Raw genomic sequence first — 22472 nt, 5'->3', positions numbered from 1 at the left:
TTAACTCGCACAAAGGGTTTCCATCTGTTTTGTCGATTTTTTTTGTTCTCGGTTTAATAGCAGGGAGCCATTCTCAGAAATGCCCCCTAGGAAAAGCGGCCCACTGCGCTGTGAGCCAGAGCCAAGGCTCAATTCAACTGCAGACTTTCATAATTTAAAGGAGTTGAAAAATTGTGGGCTTTCGCAAATTTTCATCCAAGGATGTGCTTCAGTTGGAATAAACAATTTGTAGATTGTATTGATCTCATTACTTCCTGGAATCCAAGTCTTATATCTTATTGCATTAATTTTTTCCACTTGAATTATGTTATATATTATATATGTACATATCGAGGTGCCTGAATATTGAATTAGATAGGAAATAGTTTGAATTATGGACAGGGATATTCCTTCACAACAATGGAGTGTGCCTATCCCACATTTCCCTTGGGAACACATAATTGCGTAGTTTTAAATCTAATAAAAATGTCCTGAACTCTCCAGTGCTAACCCTGCCAGACTTGATTAACACAAGAAAAGGGTACATACAGTAATAACTGTGAGACACATAAGCTGACTAACGCTCTGGTATCATTTAATGTCAGTTTTAGCTGTTACCAAAATCCTCTCTCATTATTGAGAATGTTCTCAGTATTGTATCATTAACTCAGTGTTATTGCATACCAAGTTTTCAGACGGATAACTGTCAAAATTAGTATGTACTGGCACTGAAAATGATGGCTTTGAGGTATAAATGGAGGTGAAGTTTGTAATTCAATTCATATTCAATGAGTGGACTGGTAGTGTGACCTATCACATTGATATCATTCTTTAATGTAACAGTAGGGAACAGAATCTTACATGTAAAAATGCCCCTTTTCCAGGATCATCTGATCCACACGGGAGCAACACGATGCTGAATGTGAATGTTATAGCACCAGAAAAAGTGTCTGCAAGCACAAGACGACGTTACGAAACACAGGTTAGAGATTTTTTTTTGCATCACTACAAATATAGAGCTGTCACCAAACCCAGGTTTGTTGTCCAGTAACTTATTACTATATAGGTTATCTGATACCAAGACTGTAAATTCAATGATACACTACTTTTTATGAACTCTGGTGTTAAGGTGTACATTGTGAAGCTGAAAACAGTATTTGGTGGCAGTTGTGTGTGTGTGTAAACGTGTGGTATAAAACATTTGAAAGTAAAATTGGTATAAACATTTATTTTTTTGGCTTGCATTTTCCACAGCCTTCCTTTGTGATCATGAGAGTTGTTCTATTTTTTTTCAGATACAAACCAGACTTCAGAATCTTGCCAGTAATTTGCAAAACAAGACCGATATTGAAGTTTTAGCAGTGAGTGATATTTTTATTATTTATATTTGTTTTAATTCAAGCATGTAATCATAAAATAAGACAATTTAAGTAAACACATTTCTGAAAAAAAGTTTTATATTTTTAGTTATTGGCAAATAGATTTTTAGTTGTTATTGGCAATTTGTGGTGTTAAGGGATTTAAAATCCCTTCCTGTGAGAAAATAACTAATTCCAGTTGCGACAGAACAATAAACAGAAGATGGAAGAATATATAATGTTTATTGCACTTTTAAATCACCAGCATATTTATATTTGAATATTTGAATTTTAAATGTGTAGGTGCATTTCTGTGTCATTTTGTTATTGCATTTCATTATGTAGAGATTCATTATAAGCATGTCTTGGTCTTTACTAAGTGCAGGTTTATGTCTTTTGTTATTCATGTTTAATGGAACATTCTTTTTTCAGGTCGATTTGGCCAAGGAAATTCTAATTAACTTCTTGTCATTGGAGGTTTGTAAATATTTTTTTGTGTAAATTTAATATTAAATGAAAAATGAATATTTCGACTTTCACCACGATAGAACAGCAGAAAAGCATTACATGGTCAGTCAACCCAATATGGGAATCATTTATAGGTCCAGTTTAGTTTAAACATTTAAACAACGTTGATGCCAGATCCTGCCAAATCGTGGATGCTGGAAGTGCTTAGTGCTTGGATACAAATGACAAAATAAATCTGTCTTTTGCTGGAATTGGTGTTGGTGGACATGTAGGACATATTCCATGTAAGAGAGGCCCCCATTTCATTGTAGCCTTTCACAATCTGGCTCTAGCTTTCTCTGCTTAGTTTAATTTTCCAAGCAGATCTCTACTTCACCTTACACCTTGCAGGTAGGCTGTTATAAACAGCCTGCTAGACAACATCCATGTCCTCCTCTGTGTAATCTTGAGATTGTCTGATATGAAAAGCACTATATTCAAGTATTATTAGTGCCTTGTATTCCTTAAACATAAATCTCTGCAATCTCCACAAAGTTATCAGAACAGTAGTCTGCTGGGCCTGGTGACTCGGCCATAATACACAATTGAGCCGCTCTAAGAGATCAAAGGATGCCAATAGCTAGACTGAGGTAGCTTGGAAATGTGAACTCCAACCTGTAGAGAGAAAAAGTAACACCAATGTGAGAACATTTGCAGCCATAATGGAGGTTCATGTTGTCATTTAAAATGCTGTTTTGGTGCAAGCTGATCCAGCAGTTCATTTTTCTCCTTCCAGTGTCTTGTTTAACTCGACTTATGTTGCGTTTCAGTGCGACGGGGACGAGCAGCAGTTCAATTCCAGTGTCAAGCAGCTGCTTTCGCGACACCCAAAGCAACGCTATTTGAAATCCATCTGTGAGGAGATTCACCATTTCAAAATAGTGAAAAGGTACGTTTTCCCCCAGGAACTAGCTCTAAATGTGTGTTGTGTTCTTCTCAGATCAGTGTCAAATGGGTCAGGCCTTCTGTCCTTCATTTGTTGGATGTGCATGACTTTAATATGCTATCTCTTTAAATGAAAAGCAAGGCAATGGCTAGAAAAGTGTTTGAAGTTGGGCTGTAGATGCTCTTTTAAGTGCAAAGAATGTAATTCCTCTGCTGTTACGAGGACGCTGCTGTTTTAATTGGAAGGCTCCAGCTCAAGTATTACGCCTGGTAATAAAAAACAAACTCTTCAAGGCTTGAAATGATACTGTACTTTCTGGCTAAACTATGCACACATTCCTGGACAGATTTAAATTCAATTTGTGGAGAAATTAGCTTAAGTAAATGTGTTCCCTCTGTGGTTCTGCTACTGTTTGCCCTAAGTCAGCCTCAGGAATGTGACGGCAATGCCAGCGCTCCCAGCATCGGCAGAGACGGGCACTTCTGTGACACGCCGGTTCTGAAACCGATCCACTATGGGGGGGGTAAATCTCGCCCTGCATATTTGGCTCCTAGTCGTCAGTTTTCAATCAAAAGAATGATTCTATAACAGGCATTTCTATATTGACTCATTTATTTCTTTAAGCAAAGGCATCCTGTTATTTTCACAGAAACGGCCAACTCAAATATTGTACATCTGTGACTTTAATGTAAACAAAAACATTGTAACAAATCAAGCTCCAGAAAATGTCTAAGTTAATGTGAATAAACCAACAATCAAGATACTCTGACAGAATGGGATTGGATAGTTTATTAGGTTTATATTCTTCAAATTTGGACCTTGAGGTACTTCAGTAGTGTGCTGCACTCAGAAGCTTGTACTGCAGAACTCGTAAATGGTTGAACCACAGATAAAATGTGGTTAGTTTTATTGGGTTTACAACTTGAAATATTAAGCTAATTTGGATGTAAAACAACAATAACCCTTTAATGCATAAATAGAACTATAATACTAATTGTATAATGCTGTTGTTGCAGGGTGGCGGTGCTGGTTTTGTACAGCTACAGAGAAGACTACTACAAGATCCTCCTGTAAACCTCAAGATCTTCTGCCCCAGTCACACAAGGAAAGTCTGTTAGTGAAGCTTGATTTTCATTCTCACTCTCTTCTTCTTTTACCAAAGTGTACATTTGCATTTAAAATGTTTTCTCTCTCAGATAAACTAAAATGAAGAGCTTTTAAAGAGGAAGGAGCAAATTAAGTTCTTGAATGGCTGTAGTCTCAATTCAAATGAAGGCAAATTCAGCTTTAACCTACAGTTTTTATTTTATTTTACTTTTTGGAAATCTAAATGTCAAGCCCTATGGTTATTTCATACGGTTCTGCTCTATGTTTGTAGTTGATAATAGTAAGATAAAATCATGTCTGTAAGTGGATTGAAATGATTATGGTAAAAGAAAAAACAGTGGACCAGGCAGGTATTGTTACATTTCAGAAACTAGTTTTGTATACAAAAAAAATGGAAGCCTTTTACTATAAATGCTGCATTAAAAATACTGTATTTTCCCTTTATCAGAGTTATTCTTTCAGGTGTTATGTTAATTCCAGAGATCTATGGTTGCGGTCACAAGTATTTGCTCAAAAGAGGTTCAATTCCATCCTTTGTGGAAAACTGGCCTACCATTGCTGTGTGAATATTTGCAATGATAGTTATGCTAAATAGCACATGTATAAAGCAAAAACCTCAATTATGGACCATTTCTTTTCAGTGGTACATCAGTTTTTCATTCACAGCTCATTGATTTTTATGTCTAAGGGGCACTTGTTTCGTGTAAGTATCTGTGAAAGAAAACCCAAGCCAAGAGGTCAGTGTATTTGTTCACACCGTTTATTTTTCAGGAGGAGAAAAAAAAAAAGTTACAGTTGAACATCTAAGAAATGTATATTTACAGTTTGCAACTGAGAAAATAAATAAGCCAGTTTTACATGTTCAGGATAGGAAAGCAGACAAAGGAAAACAAAAAGATTACAATACTACAAATGTACAGCAGCATTGGTTACTGCCTGTTTACTAGTGAAAATAATCTCATATAAGCTTCTCAAACTATAGTTTAGTATTAATAAATAAAGCTATGTGAAAAAATAAATAAGGTACTCTTCTTTCAGCTACTTTTATCTACTTTTTTTAACACTTCGGAATTACAAACAACTGTAAAAGTTTTCAAGAGTAGCTTCTTTTTTCTGTCCTTCAATTAAAGCACAATGATTTTCTTTTTCAAATCATCCACTTCAGTTGTGTTTGGTAAGCTGTAATGCTCTGACCTTCAATTCCCGGCATTGTAATAAAATATCCAGGGAAAGAACAATTTATCTCTAAGGTTATCACGTGTAGATGCTTCACCCTAAATAGTTTACACCAAGTACAGCTAGTTTGTCATATTCTCAACTCTAACGATCACCACAGGCGTCTCTCAGGACTGACGGGTGCACATGACTGATGTATTACTGTTCGAATGCATGGCTGAAACAGCAGGGTGTCTCTTGAAATAAAAAGCCTTTAAAATGCAAAACATATTTCATACATATGGAATTAGCACAGCCGCAGCCCTACGATGCGCTTCTGAAGAGCGGCAGTTTCTTTGTAATTCACACACTAACAAGAATCATAAGAACCGGTGCTTTAGATGAATAGTCTGTAAAAAGAAAAAACATATCTAGACAAGTTTGAAATCATCAATCTGGTGATATGGGGGCAGACTCTTTTCATCACAATATGTTAAAAATTCTGCATTTTTCTTATATCTGAGGTGCCAGAATTTTATTTTTATATATATATACCACTGTACCTCTCCCGCATTGCACTTTTACAAAGAAATATATTGTCGACATAATTGTAATGGAATACAGACTATTTGGTCAGAATTAAAAAAGTTTTACAGCTTTACAGGGGGTAATGTTATATGGTCTGAATTAATCAGAAACACAGGAATACTGAAAAAGTTAGAACATTTGTATATAAACAGTGCTGGAGCTTTTGTATTCCTGGTAAATAATGGTCTTCACTGTGTAACTCAAGTTATTTCAAATATTTACATCATGATAGTTGGGTAGAATTACAGGAAGAATTATATGAAATCTGAGGGAGTGTTCTCCATATATCACTTTTAGAAAACTTTAAATCTGATAGATCCCCACCTATCAAATTTAAAGACTTCTAAAAGTGATATATGTGATATATATATATAAGAAATACAGCTCCTACACAAGGCTGGTTGATTTCTATGGAAAGAACAAGAGCTTTTCGTGAAGACTGTGGTTCTTGTAGAAATTGCCTGATTGATCATCCCCATCAGGTCTTTGAATTTGCCTGTATAAGTGTTAAAAGCATATTATTTGTTTTAAGTGATTTCTTTTGGAACAATTTGTGAAAAAAAGACAACCTTTTTACAGGAAGTAGAGGAGTTGATTGTGATTGCGTCACTCTGCTTGGACCATTTGTGGTCCTCGGTCAGAGCTCGGCGGGAGCTCCTTGGTGTGTTTATCACCATTCTGCTCTCTAGTTCAAAGTGTGATCGTTATTCCCGGAAAACTCCCTCTCCTTCAAACACATTGCAAAAGATTCACTTCGTCATTTAACTACTGATACTGAAATGTACTTTCACTTACAATCCCCTTTCTATGAGACTCCAAACAGGCTAATGCTCTCCAGACTGGTTCAGATTATAAAACACTCTGTAAAGCAGGACAATATATATTATTTTAAGAAATAAATACAAATGTCACATTTAAATTAAATATCTGAAACAATTCAAATAAGGCAGTTTCGCTACAGACTTTCGATCAGATAGCTGATAAAAACAATAGGATTTTTGTTTTTAATTATAATGTTCATTCCAGTCATGGTGATTAAGCCTGTTTGAACAGCAGGTTTGCGTTTATTTAATCTGTCGATCATTTTGCATTTATGTCCAGCATTGGACAGTATATGAACTTTGTCCTGCTCTTAACAGTGTAACAGATTGTGGAATCTGTGAATGACTGAAAAATAATAGATGGACCAACCCCTGTGCATTATAAAACAATGCCTCTACTAGCAAGACAATAGTGGAGACTAATCACATAATTAACTCCAGAGTTCCTGCAGCTAACCCATTCCAGAACACTTTTAGATTCTCACATTCTCTCATTTACATAAAATTAAAAATACAAAGAAGGTTCTATTTATCTGTTAAAGATTACAAAATGAATTGGTTCCCCCCACCCACAAAGGTTACAAAACAAAAGCATGAAAGGCAATCTATGCACAGAAATAAGATGATAGAAGTATGTCTACTGTAGTTGTGAAATTGTACAGTCTTGTTATGCAACAAACTCTTATGTCATACTTACCAAAAAGTGTTGCTCCGGTTTAGTTTCTCTTGCATGTCAGTGTCTTTAATTATCTTCACTTTCTATTTGCAGGGCGTGCTACTGGAATGGCTTTATAGTCGAGAGGAGAGAGCAGAGAGAGCAGTTCTTTATGTTGTTGGACAAGTGAAAGATAGTCTTCACAGCTTTCTAAAGTTAACCTGATCAACTGCAAAGATGGCGTACAGAAGCAGATAAGTGGCAAAAATAGTTTGAAACCGGAACAACTAAAATAACTAAATCTTGGAATTAAGCCTATGCTTATTGTTACTATTTTGTGCTGCTGTAATTAATTTTTAACAGACTACATTTGTATGCTATTAAGATAAATATTCAGGATAGCTTCCCCAGTCTGAAACCCTGGGCTGCTTCCTTCCTGTCAGTCTCATGCACGTTTACAACGAGGACGCATGGATATGGCTCCCTTTTCCTTTCATGAAATAACGGGGCAATTTTAAAGCTCAAAACTCAAAAAGAAACATCACAAAACAATGTACGTAGAAATCTTCATTCATTTCATTAAAGACTACTGTCCAAGGTATATATCTGAATGATCTTTGTTGAAATGCAGAAACAAAATCAGTTCATGTGGAGACTTCTCCGTCTCTCCTAGCCCAAGAGCCTGCTCTGCTTGCTGTTCACTTTGGCTCTTGGGATGCTGTATCTCTCTCCGTTGGCCGAGCTGGCCTCTGTGGTGAAATTGACCGTGCAGTCGCTCTTGACGTTCTGAAACTTGTTTTCTTTCGATGGCTCCATGTAAACCACAGAGTTCTTATTCACGTGCTTTTTCAGAATCACTGTCTGGAAAGAAAGAAGGAGCTTCTTAAAAGGCGATACCGGAATATGTGGTTTTCACATTGAAGATAAATACTGGGTTCTGAACTACAGCTGCTCTCTGTTCAATACTGGTTGGATTTCAAGTAAGTAAATTGGCTTTTGCTCCTTTATTGACCTTGGACAAGGAAGTGTATTTTTTAAAGCAATAAATCCATAAATAAGGATCACACTACCAGCTGGTTTCACAGAACTTGATTAGTACTAGGACTACTCTACCTAAAATAACACTGGATAGGGCAAGACTTGTGCCAATCTAGGCCTGTGAAATCAGCACTCTACGTTTTATGAATTCAGTCCTCTCAGCATGAAGAATACATAGTTCTGGTGTTTTTTGTCCTACCTTTTTTGGTGCACTGTAGCAAGACATTTGGACCCATTTCTTCTTCTTGTTGATTAGTAGAGCGACGATGAGGAATATCACAATGGCCAGCAGTATGCCAGCTAAGATCCAGGCCGCTGATTGGTATATCAATGCCACCTCTGTCTGACTGGGGATGTCCTCGTTGAGACTTTTCCCATCTAGGAAGCAAAGACCACAGCACAAAAGCATGTTGTAATAACATCAAATCTCCCGTACTGACTTCTGAAATGAAGGAGTATAGTAAAACGATGGAAATATTTCCATGACATTATTCTGTTCCAATCAATTTAAGTGAAAGCAGCTCCGTTGCCTTCTTTTGGCCCTTGGCGTGTTTCCCCTTAGTAATAAAGTAGTCTTTTGCAATTTCTAAATCTATGGAATATTTCCCAGAGCAATTTCAGTTGTCTCTCCTTTATTTATTACAGTCACATCATCCTATAAACTAAATACTCTCATTCACTTTTTTAACACAGTATTGTGCAATTCTTCGTTAGGGCTGCACAGAAGAAAGCTCTTTTGCATGTGTTTTTGTTTTGCATTCTATTGCTTCATTCAGTAATCATCGTGGCATAATATATATTAAACACTTAAAGTGTTATATGAATCCTTGCTCCTTACCCTCTTCAGTTTGCTTATTTCGTAAAAGAGTTAAAATACCCAAAGGCGAGATGAATGTTCCAGAACGGGTGGCTGATGCTGGGTAATGTACATAGCGTGCGACTGCCCTGTTGAGTAGCATTGCCAAAGCTAGGAGGCTCCACAAGGGCAGAGCAAGAAGAAAACCAGCTTTAACAAGGTTAGTTCTGAAGGGAAGAAACGCATCAACAGTTCTTCTCAGTCTTAAACAGCTTGGGTGTCAGTGGATGAGCATCACTGTGGTATTTTACCTGTAATTGCAATGATGGGCGGCAGTCCAGTAGTGGGCAGCCACTGTCCGCTGTCCTCTGTGTGGGTGGCATTGTCTTTGGGTGTTTGGGTTGACGGTAGCAGGGGAACGACTGTTGTTGTAATATCTTGAAGATATAGAAAGAGAGACCTCACTACATTGAGTTACCAACTACTGTACTTCATACCTCGAAAACAAATCTGAGGAAAGTATGAGTTCAACAGTTTTCTAATGCTGAGATTGCCACCACTGCCCTCAAGACCTGCAGTTTTGTCTTCATGGCCGCTGGGAGACCCAAACAGGAAACCCAAGCGAATCGGCATTTTCTGTTGCTGAATTCATGACGATTGCAATTGCAAGGGGGCTGTTATGGGCTCCTATTACATTTCCCTAGCCAAATACCAAAACAAAGCGAATATCAAATGGTTGCAAATCTTTTAAATACAAAGAGCTACTGCACCGAGATTTCCTTCTATGGGAAAAGCTGACGTGCAGCTTTGTTTTCACATCCTCGCATTGAGAGAGCGGGCAATTCAGCATTCAGCAGGAGACAGGAAGTTTGTCTGAAAGCGCCGACGCTTTGGGGATGTTTTCGTTCTGTGTCACAGGGAAAGTTTTTTGCGAGTTACCGTGTTTGCTTCTAGCGTGCCAGAAAAAACTATATGAACACCACCACCCAATTCCTGGTCTCTGGTACTGCAACTCTTACTGCAATGCTTACCTTGATGACCTTTAAAGATGTTATTTAAGTTTACCTACTCGGTTTTACAGGAGGCTCCCAGAGCTTTCAGAACATACAGAATATAGGGTTAAGTCCTGGTTAGAAATAAATCCAGCCCTAGTATCTAGTGAGCCACACTGTAGGTGTATGTTTCCATTTTGTGGTCCGTACAGCTGCCATAATAGTTGCTCTTACCTAAGCAATATGGACAGCATTGACCTTTCCTCAGGACAGGAACCCGGCAGTTGGCAGGAGGGCACCTCTGGGAAAAGCACTGTATCGTTCCGTTGTTGCAGGTGCAGCTGGTGCAGGGGTTGGCTTTCCAGGAGTCTCCAGCCAGGAGAATTTCCCCTTCGCTGGATATACAGTACTCAGACTGACTGGTGTTCACTGGCAGCAGGGGTTTCAACTGGTCATCTGTGGAGAGAAGGAAGGGGGGACCTTAAGCTTCATCATTAATCCTTTACTACAATTCAAAAGTTGTCAGCTTCCTTTGGCCATCAAGAGTGTTTTCATTGTTCGAGCTTCTCAATGCCTCTCCTTAAATGCAGCCTTGCTAATATGAAAAGCAAAACACAACAGTGGTTGTAGTATCAATCATGTAACCTTCCTCTGATTGGCCTAGTTGTGATGCCAAAAAACCTTAATTAGAAGGACAAATAGTGGATGGAAGATATTTTGTGAGTCTGATGCCCATAATTCCTTGGTTTCTCATTCACATGTAACCTCCACGGCAGAAACAGAAGTTCAGAGCTCAACCACTGTCGGAAGTATACGACTGAATAAACTGGCAAACACAACTGTCTTCCCATGCTTTGCAATTTGGATTAAGAAGTGTCTGTATCCTGATGAGAGAGTATTTTGTGAACATTAAAACAAATCAAATTACATGTGTGTTCTGTTGTAATGAAAATAATGAATGTTCAATAGATTGTGCCAGATGCTACAGATATGCAGTTACACTTAGAGAAGTCAGACGTTTGCTTTTAGGTTCTGTGTTGACATTCTTTAAGTCAGTGTGGATCTAAATAGTTATTTAAATTCATCAAAGTTTCTACAAAGAGATCTTTTGTTTTCAGCTAGTTGGCAATATTTCAAGAGTATGCCTACAGTACAGGCACGTTTTAAGCAAAATCTAATGCTGAGGAGATTAAATGTCTCTAAAAGAAGTTAACCTTCTATGAGTAGTCATTCAATCCTGGTTTCCATTAATTCAGCATCTGAGCAGCAGGTTTTGATAGTCCTTTTGTAAAGAATCTGTTTATTATTATTTTCCTCTGCAACTAGTGTGGACAGCATATAACAGTATAATAATATATTCAGTATAACAAACAGGAGATATGGTAAAGCATAATATTTCTCTGCATGTTGCATGTGTCTGTGTTCATTTCAGTCAGAAGCTCAGTCATACTACACACACAGGATGGACATGCATATTGAACACAACAAGGTGAACTTCAATTCCAAGAGGATATAAAATCCTGCTTTACATTAACTACCAGGAAAACAGAAGTACCTGGGCAGACATAACAGCAGGTGTCCTTGCTTCTTGTGGGTGCCTGGCAGAGCACCGGAGGACAGACTTCGGTGTCGCACAGGACCCGGCCTTTCCTGCAGGTGCAGCGCGTGCACTCGTCCAGTTCCCACGTCTCTCCTTCCACGTAGAAATCCCCGCCTGGAGCTTTACACACCACCAGGTCCACCCCTTCTGGCTGCCCACTGCCCGACTCATCTGCAACACCGAGTTTACAGCAAGGTGTGAACCAAAGCGATCGCACACTTATAATTGAAAAGTATATACTAACTTTACTTGAGGAGAACTATTTTCATTTAAAATTTCTGCGGCCCCTTTATGGGGTTGAGCAGAACTGTTACCTTTAATACCATGTCCCATTTAGTTAGGACTACACATTGCAGTTAATGGCATTTGGAAACCACCAAGTATGTTCACCTAAACAGGTTCAGACTAAAAGAACACATTATGAAATGTATATCTACGGGAAATGTCTGATATGTAAGGATCACTGAAAAACCTGAAACAGGGAAACGATTTAGAATAAAATGTTATGTTATGAAAATGGTGTGATTATATACCCTTGGAATTCTCAATGAAAACATCCTTCTTTACTGAAAATCCAATGAAGGCCTTTGTCTAAGCCTTTTCCCATCAGCCCCATGCTCTCGCTGTTTAAAGCTCTGTCAGTGCAGGGCCTTGTTACCTTCACAGCTGGGACAACACTGGTCTGGCCTGACCAGTGGGTGGGAACAACTGGGTACTGGGCAAGTGATCAAGACACACATCTCCCGAGCAGCATGGCAGTAACAGTCCCGGCAGCCATCGTGCCAGCTCTCCCCTTCCTCATACCGGTACCCATTAGCGGTCAGGCAGTAGCTGGCTGTGGGGGCCGGAGTCGTGGTGCTAGGGACGTGATCAGTCTCTGCAGAAACAAAGTAAGCAAATCATTAATCATCAGTAAATCATTGTGAAATAAACTGCATACTGCCTTTGGCTTAAAAGGAATATCTTCATATTAAGGTAATTGATTATGCTTAATAAGTCCCATAACAGGTTAACTGATCCATAATATTTGCCAACTCCCTCTTTGACTATGTATTTTTGATTAATTCTAGTGTTAAAAATTTAACCGAAGTCAATTCAAGGAGCGGAATCTTGCCCAGGGCTCAGAAAAGATGTTTATTTATACCTCCTCCGTCTACACATTTCAATACAAGGAGAAAAACAAGTGCGTGACTCCCATGGAAGTTTATTTTTTCTTTAATATTTTAACAGGCCACTGAATAAGTTTCCAAATCAAACGGCAAGGAAAATCAAAGGAGGGCCAATTCATAGGACTGATTAAAAAGTAAAAATACTCTAGTGCTAAAAAATATATAATATGGAGAAAAACAAACTAAATAAATCTGGTGTGGTGAAGCTCAGGTACAGAGATGCTTCTTTTCGAGCTTTTAAAATTACTTTTAAAAGCAAAGCAAATATGTACTGGTATGCTAAACAAAATAAATACTGTTGCTAAATAATGAGCACTAGTCACAGCACAACATATGTTTGGATTACATAGCGGTCAAAGCCATACCTTTACAAACACAGATGGAGCACCCTTTCTTATTCTGCTTGTACCCATCCCAGCAGTCCTTGTCACAAGTGAAGGGAGGACACTTCACACAGCGACACATCTCGCACCCGTGCTTATTCCTCCTGCATGGACAGAAAAGCAGAGTGCATCATGGGAGCTGTATAGTAAACATACATATACGTACACAAAACCATTGTCTTGACAAAGTTACAGTAATCCTAGCACTGTTACCAGTTCTTCCCGATCACGTAACGAAGAGAAAATCACTACACAGGTTGGACTGATAGATATATAGCTCTGACAGAGAAGATGTTTCCAGAAGATTAACACTAATCACTTCAGGGAAAGCCACTGTCGCCTCACATTGCGGTTCAAAGTCATTCAGAGTGAATTTAAGAACCAGGCCTGAAAAGCCAACTGTTCTCAGAAATTACACTATTAAGGATCCAGATGGCCACACTAGGTATGTAAGACATATGGTTCTGCTTTCAGAAAATATATTAGTTCTCTTTGAAGAGGACAGATAAAAGGAGCACCCTACAATGTGAAAAGCCTACAGTGTTAGACCCAAAAGAAAGGAAAAGACAGATCTATAGATATTGACAGATGTAACACTTTTGTATTCATCTGTCAATGTTGAATATATCATAGTTTCTACGTTCAGCGTTGACACACTGACAGCTTATATCATACATACTCTTTCACCCCCTGGAAATGAATACAAAAAGGTTACTACACCATACTTATTTTTCTTTCTAGGAGAGAAAATTCCAAAGCAGATTCGTAGAATGTAGTGACATATATGCAAATGATATAGAAGGGTTTAAAATTAATAAACTTGTATGTAATCATGAAAATTCTGTGGGAAATGTCTGAAAAATGGGCTATATTGAAAATGAGGATTATGAGAGAAAATGCTGAGCATTACGTTCGCCACACCAGGTGAAACACACAGCAACAGACATGCTTCCAATTAAGTATGACCTCACAGCTAATTGTAAATAAACAATTACTGTGTTGGCAACTGTGATCCTAATCAGGAAAATAACTTTAAAGCAGGTCCTCTGACACAGAACTGAGCAGCCAAAAACATTAGAAAACATATGAGAGCCAGGGAAAACCTTCAGGGAAGACCTCAAGGGAAAAAACAATTATGTTGTTTCTTTCATTGGCATTACTCCGACAGATGGAAACTCCTGTAGAGTAAATCTGAATCACTATCCTATGATGTGGTACCGCTACGGATACTAAAATGTGTCACACAGGTAATTTGAATACACTGACGGGTCTGTGCCAGGCAGCGGGTCTTAACTCCAGTTCCTGAAATTGCCAACAGTCCACAATTTTTTCATTTTCAATCTTGACTGGTTTCTGTTAAAGACGATAAAATTCTCAGCTTGAGACTTTTGACTCTGGTAGCTCTTTTGTGTAGAGCAGGTTAAAGCTGTAACCATAAATTTATTGACAGAAGCTTGAGACCCCCTGGTTTAATCACAAACTTGGACTCGATTTTAGAAATGCTTTCACAGGACAACTTTGATTGTTACAAATGTTCTTAGGAGGGAAAATGAGCCTCCTTACGATGTTCTGTCTCACCAGTTCATATCTACTGCTTTGCAACCAGAAATAATTATGTGTTTAATTTCCAAAGAGGTCAGAGAAGGTCACATACTCAGAAAGCTAGACCTGAATGGGTAGTATTTGCATAATTCTATTGAATATGTTTTTTATGGGGATAATTCCACTTTTACTTTAACTAGCTTTTTTTTTTATTGCAAGAAAAACTGCCATTCTTTGCTGCCACAGCCTCCTAAAGAGACAATACCAAATCCTGCTGAAGCAGCAATAAAATGCATTGTATGCACAAGCAAGGAAACATCTAGAATAAATGCAGAGATGAGAAAAAAACGTACAACGCAATGACCTTGTGGTTTGGTTTTGTTTACATGCAGCCTATTTTACTGAAGTGGAGGAAATTAAATGTCCTATAATTAAATCTGCAGTAACAGAGTTAGGGGTGCTAACTTTGTGAAAAACAACATTGTTTATGAACAGTAACATATGTAGAATGTATGCTCTGCTAAGTTTAACGTTTCTGTCGAGCAGGAGAAACTGTTGTCTTTAAAAGTAACTCTGTGATTTTCGATATCCTGCCTGAACCGGCACATTTAATTAAATTTCTGCATAAATAATGGATTCAAGAAACCTATAAAACCAGCCCTGCAGTACTTAAGATGTTGAGCAAATCAGAAATCAAATCAAAAAGAAATCCAGCTAGCATTGCTTCAGGATGCGGCATTCATGATGATTTGTAGTCAGTATCATGATTCAGGTGCTTAATGTGCACTTCATTGGTTTATATTTCAGCATCACTTAAAAACAAGAGAATCAGGAAGAAAATATACCATACAATAATTCACTCTTTATTTTCAGCTTACTGTTTTGTGGCAGTATACATGTCTTTATTCTTAGAATCACGTGAATCATTAGTGTTGACAAAAGTATCTGGTATCTAAGGGATTTTCAAAGGATTTTACAATATAGGATGGATGAACAAACCTCAATTTTGTATTTATTTTTTCATTTAAAGTAACTTACTCTACTGAAATGATGAATTATCCCATGAATAGCTCACATACCAATAAAATCAAGTGTATACATTTTTGCAGCGTCTCTCTTATTTGTGGGTGCGTGTTTTTGATCATTTTGGACATAGTGATACTCCGCTATGATTTCATAAAAATATGAGAAAGTTTCCAGATGCTTGATGAAATTATAGGGATTAGAATCTCTTTTGATTAAAGGAAGCAGGGGAAACAATCTCTGTGAAGTGGGCACACAGTATAAAATATTACTTCAAATTTCGTTCTATTTGATCTTAACTACAGATTAATCAGCTTAAAATCAGAAATGTTTACTTTCACTAACTCTACTCTCTGATTTCTTTCTGCAAACCATGAAAACTAATACAACATGAACATATACTACACATGGGAGTTGAAAGTAAATTGCATAATATTAAGCTTGTGATGAAGCATTTTTCTCAACATCATTTCTATGAGGAAAGAGAAATGGTTCAAATACATAGTTTCAGCTATGCCCTCTTTGCTGCCAATTTATATCTTGTTTGTCTCATGTAATTACAGATGATTTTACTAATTCTTTGTTTTTGCTATGGTTGATACTTGATACTTCACATTGTTTCAGTAGAAAGTATTGCTTTTCCCAGTGATGCTCCAATGCTTATTGTTCCAGCAGGTGGATTGTCTGATGCTATTTTAACCTGAATTCATGCCTAACAATCACAATCACCTCAAACACATTTTTTACTGGTTCGACAGGGCTGGTTGTGCTGTTGAAGTCACTCCCCTTCATTCTCAAGATTATGTAAATCTCAGGCACTTTCAGGTCTTTTAGTGTCAGTGTTTAGCATGTTTGCAACTTCTTTGGGTTTACATTAAAAAAATATATATTCATTTTTTTCAGCGCCTCCAGCACAGGATGTACCACTTCATAAAGTGTAGCTAATTGTTCTTGATTAAAAATACCCAAATGGAAATAAAAAATAGCTTATACAGGATATCCATTTATCATCATCGTCCTAAATTTACGGAATTAATTAAAGCCCGTTAAATCTCTGTGCTGGATAAACATATTTGGGGGAAAATTGATATCTTAACGGAAAGGACTTACACATATCCGTAAGGGCAGGTCTTACTACAGGACAACTGTCGGCATTTCGGTGTCTGAGGGATGCATTCACACACTTGACATCCATAGTCATCTCTCTCATAGCCATTCGGACACTGCAGTGAGCAGTATTTCCTCAGATCTGGGCAGGAGTCATCTGCAAAACAAGACACCCCACAACCTTCAATAAAAATCATATTGCAAGGAGAGGTTTGAAAAAACTAAACAAGTCAAGGTCATACAGACACATATACTTGCATATGTATAAATCATCCAAGCCTGAAATTCATCAATTGACAAAATGTAATTAATCAAGAAGGCTTTAAAATGTGAGCCCTTACTTGTTAAGCACTGGCATAGCAGGCATCCCTTCTTGTTTTGCACGAAGCCAAAAGGACAGTCTTTCTCCGAGAGTGAGCAGTTCTCCAGCTTGGGACACAGAATTGGACTCACGGTTTCATATGTTGGCTCTGAGAAGTTCCAGAAAGGACAGAAAACAACAGTGTTAAGAGTTCATTCAAAGGTTTGTGCTGTGGCAGAGACAGCCTCCGGGTCCAATCTCTGGAAGTCCCAGAAAGAGTGTCAGCAAAAATGGTTTAATCAGTGTGAAAAAGTGATTGCTTTCAATCACTGTTCTTGCAGACCCAAGTTTAAAACTTGCAAAATAATCCTGAAATACTAGGGCCAGATTGCAAGCCTGTGCTCCAAGGTGTTTCAAGTTCAAGCCTTAGGGAAAGCCTTAGGGAAAAAGGGAAATTATCAGACTTCAAACACATGTATATGCTATTGTTCTGGAAATGGTGTTTACAGAAACACAACATATTCCAGTGCTGCAGGAAGACGAGACATTTAGTGTGGCTTTTCCTGTTTATTTCACGGCCTGACTAGTCATGTATTTACCCCAGGAGGTGTTGAGATAAGAGACAGATCTACAGATGGAGATAAAGTGACCAGATAGCTTGGTCTCAGGGCAGGATCAGTCTGGAGGGTAGGAAGGTGGTTTTGGTTATGTGCAGACGTCTGGTCTCTCTGTCGATATTTGAAGGACTGGATTTCCGGTTAGTCATACATTAAGAAAGAAATCAGGGAAGGCAGACTAAGCCTTTAAGCCAACGCAGGCGGCCTACTTCTAACAAAAGTGTGTCAGTGACTTACCTTCACAGAAAGGACAGCACTCCCCGGGTATTTTGACTGGGTTCTGGCAGGTCTGTTTGCAGGCCATGGCCGTGCAGTGGGGGTCCCCGTCCACACACTGACAGAAGGTGCAGTCGTCCTCCTTCCACTGCTCCTCATGGTGCCGCAATCTGTTGTTCACCCAGCAGCTGGCGTCCGTGCTCTCCAGGGACATCAGCTCCACATCTTCAAGCCAAAGACAAGCAGTTGAGATTTACTTCTACAGAATCAAACATTAATCATCTCTTTCACAACCTCTTCCGGTGTTAGCAACAAACATTCAGTGATGCCAGCCCCTTTGGCTTGGCTTTGCTCTCAGTGTCTTTAAAAATAATGTCGCTGCTTGTTTATTTCACAAACAAAGGCAATAAGGCCCTCCAAGGGTGTAAACAACACTAGGATGTGTTGTCTGAAAGCAAAGTTTTTGCCCAGGCTCTGCTAACTCTGCAAGCCTCCACCAGTGGTTTGCTTATTGCATTTGAATCCATCTGGGCCTGATTACCAGGACTGGTGTGCCTCACAGGGAAAACTTACTTCTCAGATATTTGGAAAGCCCCACGTGGTTAAATCCACAGATCGGGGCCTCAAACCTCCAGCGAGAGGTCAAAGGTGAGGCCAACACGAAACAAAATCCACAGCTACTTCCTTTAAGCACTGTATTTCAGTTGCGCTCCAGCAGAAGCACACTGCATTCACAAAGGGCTAGAGCTGAGGCTACCTTTAACTCATGGTAACTAAATTGCATACAGAATTTCCTAACCCATAACTTCCTTGCTTTAGAAGGTGCGTATGAAGTCTCTCCAAATCTGGATGAAGCTAAAAATGGAAGTATCCAATTTCTAATTGAAGGCTTAGATTGCATTAAACATTTTAAACAGGCTATGATGTAATTTAGGCATTTTTAGCTCTACACAGTAAAGCGAGAAGCAACACATCTTCTCCAAAGACATACATCCAAGAAACACCTTTGCTATTTTCTAGAACATGCAATATTGCTTAAAATGGACAAAGCATGTCTACAATCATTCTGATTTTCTCTGGGTTTTCCTACAGAACTACAAAGGCAGCTGCCACGGCTGAAGGCATTTGTGATTTGTGTACATTTTACAATTAAGAACAAATTAAACACAGCTGCTCATATACTGGCGTCTAATTAACAAAACGTTTGTTGGTTAATGGTACATGACTGTGCATCTACAGTGCACAGTGAAGGGCATCTCTTAACATGCGTGTTGTCATTAAAGATGCTATGGCACTGTTCGTAAAGTAGGGTGATAATTCAGGAATCATAGATCACTTCAAAGTCAGTGATGCAAAGTCTGCACCTGGACCTCCCAGACAGCCCTTCCTGCATCATCACTTCAGTTATTCCACACTTCTCTCTATCTTATCTGCTCTGTAACTCACTGGGTCACACAGGTTGCCAAGAAAAACGACAGGAAGATGCTGCACTTGACATGGATGAATGGAGTCCCTTTACTCTGTCTAGATTGTTCCTTGCTCTCATGAAAAATTATGGGTTATCAACCCGATCCTGGGAGACATCTACGATAAATGATATCAGACTGCCCAGGACTGGATCCGAACAGCGCTGCTCCTTTGCAAGTCTTTTTTTTGCCTTTCAACAAAGTCTCGAATTTGACATTCAGGGGCTTCATAAAAAATTCTGTGTAAAATGACTGACCATTAAAATCAGACTTCAGAAGAATATCAGACACCGATGTGGACCTTCTATTCCTCTGTCTGTGTAAAAGTGTAAAAAAAAATGTTATCTGAAAATGAATGAACCACAAAGGGGGTTATAAATTGTTTTTCTAAATTGTTCTGTCAGTCTGCTTTTCATTCCAGTTTACTGATGGGTTTTTAAACTCTAGCCGCTAACACCAGCTGAGGATGTAGTGTCCCAGATGGAAAATCAATACTGACCTGAAAAAAGGAGCTCATTTTTATGTCACATTAGGGATTAAAAACATGGTTCCCTAATTCTGTGGTCTACTGTATGCAATCTGCTGGCCACATGCTCCATTACAAAAAAAATAATATATATATATATATATATATATACTTTTCATCCACCCCTCAGAATGAATTATTTACTGTTTCTACCTGTCACTGAGGCCATATATTTAGATTGAGGTCAAACACCAAGAGTTTGTGAAATATGGAGGCTGTATTTCATTTCACTTGTTTGTTTGTTTTTTCCAAGAGCCAAAACCATATAACTCCAAACAGTCCTCCCTCCTCCTCCTCCGCCGCCCTGTGTAGTGGCTGGTTCTTGTGAACACGACCACCTCTATGTGTTGTGATATTCTGGGGCACAGGGGACTGCCCGCAAAGAAGGAATTTGATTGTGAAGGCGTGCGTCTCCACCCAAGGGCGTGATGCCACAATGCTGGGACTGTAACACCGGTTTCATAAGCACAGCAATGAAAATAGATCCCGGGATGCTCAGAGTCTGGACCTCAGTCCCTTGGCTCTCTTCTGGAAACGTCAATACATCAACCAGCTTTGTGATACAGCCAAGTGTGGTCCCGCCCCCTGCCATATACACTGTGAAGAGCTGTCTATTGCGTTATGCCATCTCAGTCACTTGTAGTAACACGGTGTGTGTATGCTTTACCTATGCACACGGCACAGCACTCTCCCTCCGGAGTGTAGGAGCTCTCACAGTCCAGTCGTGCACACTCCGCTTTGGAGCAGAACGAAATCCCGCCTCGACACTGACACAGCCAGCAAGGGTCCATTTTGTAAACCTCCCCGTCAGAAAACTCCTTCCCGTTGTGCACACACTTCGGGGCAACTGCCACAGGGAGGAAAAACACAATGCAATATAATAATTAAGGTGCTGGGGCAGGATTCTACTACTGAGGTTGCCGGGCCACATTTCCAGTTACTAGTTTTAATATTTAATAAGGAATTACAAAGTTTGAAATGTAAAATAATAATAATAACAGTAATAATCAACTTAATCTAATTCAGTTACATTACAGTGAAGCAATACTCTGAACTGCATGTTAACCACAGGCTTGCTCAACCTAGGACACAAGGTCACAATATGTTGTTCACGTCTTTAGAGAAAAAAACAACAACAGAACAACAGAGAAAGGAAACACTAAAACTACTCATAGTAACTGGACTGGTACAGGAATATTTCAAGGATTTCTAAGCAGGGCAACATAAAGAAAACAAGAGAGACTGACATCTCTGTCGACAGGAAGGCGATGTGTAGGCAGCAGACGGGGCGAGAGAAGCCACTGAATGTACCGGAAATGCCTGCTGTCTCAGTGGTGAGTCTTGGGTACAAGAGATAAGCTGAGAACAATGGCTACTGTATGGATGACTAGGGAGGGAAAACAGTATACAGGCACTGTCCTACAGACACCCATGTGTCACATAAAGCAACCCTCACTGCAGCTGTGCAATGTCTTTCATAAAAAAACATCAAATCACCTGCGTTCTTTAAACGTTGACCAATGACATCCACTGACAACACACACACACACAAGATTACTTCCCTTTCAGAATATGGATGATATTAATTAACACTTTTTAGTCTAATATTCACACACATTGAGGCCTTTTGGTTGGCTTTATGAAGTGCCAGTCATATTCTAACCGTGCCTATATATTACAAATCACATTATAAAATGCAAATCTGCTCTCAGATCAACACACTGGTGTTTGTAAAATTCACATTCAGTAAAACAAAAGCTAAAAGTTTTAGCTTAGGAGTGAACTGGCCTTGGGGATGGCCAGACAAACAGAGGCATCAGGGTTTAATATGAAGCTGAAAGCAGGAGCCAAACTCACTGGAGCATCTGTATACCAGACTGCGACTGTAGACATACAATACAGGAAAGACCTCTTCGCTGCACTGGACTTGCTCCGTGTTATAATACAAAGCAGGTGGGCCAGCCGAGTTGAAAGCACACCAGCCACGCTGCCTCCGTCTTGCGTGCGACATGACGGAGCAGAGAAAATGCAATAAGCGCTTCAGCGAGCAGAAGGCTGAGGGCACTGTAGCAGATCTTAAAGGCTTCGATTATCTATATTCAGGACCCATAAAATAAGAAATCAGACGTTGAGAAGCTCTGTTACATGTATGTAGTCTTCAAAGCAAAGTTATTAAAAAGTTAGTGGATTCCAAGTAGGCTATGTTTTTAGTTTTTATCCTGTTAATGGAATAATCTGAATATATCTGAGACACATTAGCTATAGCATGTGTCATATAATCCAGTTCAAGGTTGTGCAGAAAAGGACATCACAGTTTGTTTACACCATCTAACGCGGGTTGAAAAGCTACAGAGATAGTTCTGATGATTTGCTATACTTCTGATCCTCCTGATTACACAAAAAGAGTGTGTCTGGCTTCACGAGGCTACAGAGTTCACCTGAACATCAGCCAAACCACCGAAATTCATCAGTCCAATTCCATTACTTTCCCAATAAACAAACATCCATTAATGGACCAGTGATATAAACAGATGACATTTAATGCTTGTTTTTTAGGCATATTTACCTACAAGCGACCTATTCACCACTGTAAACAAACTGATTATGCTTTTTGGATAATCTGTGCAAATTAGTGCTTTT

General features: G+C 38.9%; 2 protein-coding genes across 3 annotated transcripts in view; one reads left to right on the top strand and one right to left on the bottom strand.

The window, feature by feature from the left end:
* eif2ak4 (eukaryotic translation initiation factor 2 alpha kinase 4) overlaps positions 1-4279 on the top strand; it is a 30383-nt gene extending 26104 nt beyond the window's left edge. Inside the window, exons 35-39 of the mRNA XM_066694882.1 lie at positions 864-961; positions 1275-1340; positions 1770-1814; positions 2615-2733; positions 3747-4279. Of these exons, the coding sequence (XP_066550979.1) occupies positions 864-961; positions 1275-1340; positions 1770-1814; positions 2615-2733; positions 3747-3804 (386 nt within the window). The 3' untranslated portion in view covers positions 3805-4279. The remainder of the gene's footprint in view (positions 1-863; positions 962-1274; positions 1341-1769; positions 1815-2614; positions 2734-3746) is intronic.
* A 3446-nt stretch (positions 4280-7725) lies between these two features.
* Positions 7726-22472, bottom strand: part of LOC136717306 (cysteine-rich motor neuron 1 protein) — a 35685-nt gene continuing 20938 nt past the window's right edge. The window contains exons 5-15 of one of the 2 annotated variants that reach the window (XM_066694883.1): positions 20500-20679; positions 17862-18065; positions 17048-17176; positions 16710-16863; positions 13017-13138; positions 12141-12359; positions 11438-11653; positions 10117-10338; positions 9202-9327; positions 8294-8472; positions 7726-7917 (exon numbers count right to left, since the gene is read on the bottom strand). In XM_066694883.1, the coding sequence (XP_066550980.1) occupies positions 7726-7917; positions 8294-8472; positions 9202-9327; positions 10117-10338; positions 11438-11653; positions 12141-12359; positions 13017-13138; positions 16710-16863; positions 17048-17176; positions 17862-18065; positions 20500-20679 (1943 nt within the window). The remainder of the gene's footprint in view (positions 7918-8293; positions 8473-9201; positions 9328-10116; positions 10339-11437; positions 11654-12140; positions 12360-13016; positions 13139-16709; positions 16864-17047; positions 17177-17861; positions 18066-20499; positions 20680-22472) is intronic. The other variant, XM_066694884.1, reaches the window with a different exon arrangement.

Source organism: Amia ocellicauda, chromosome 21 (genome assembly GCF_036373705.1).
Source record: "Amia ocellicauda isolate fAmiCal2 chromosome 21, fAmiCal2.hap1, whole genome shotgun sequence".
NCBI lineage: Eukaryota > Metazoa > Chordata > Actinopteri > Amiiformes > Amiidae > Amia > Amia ocellicauda.
The sequence above is the reverse complement of the archived record's forward strand: the minus strand, read 5'-3'. Positions and strand labels throughout refer to the sequence as shown.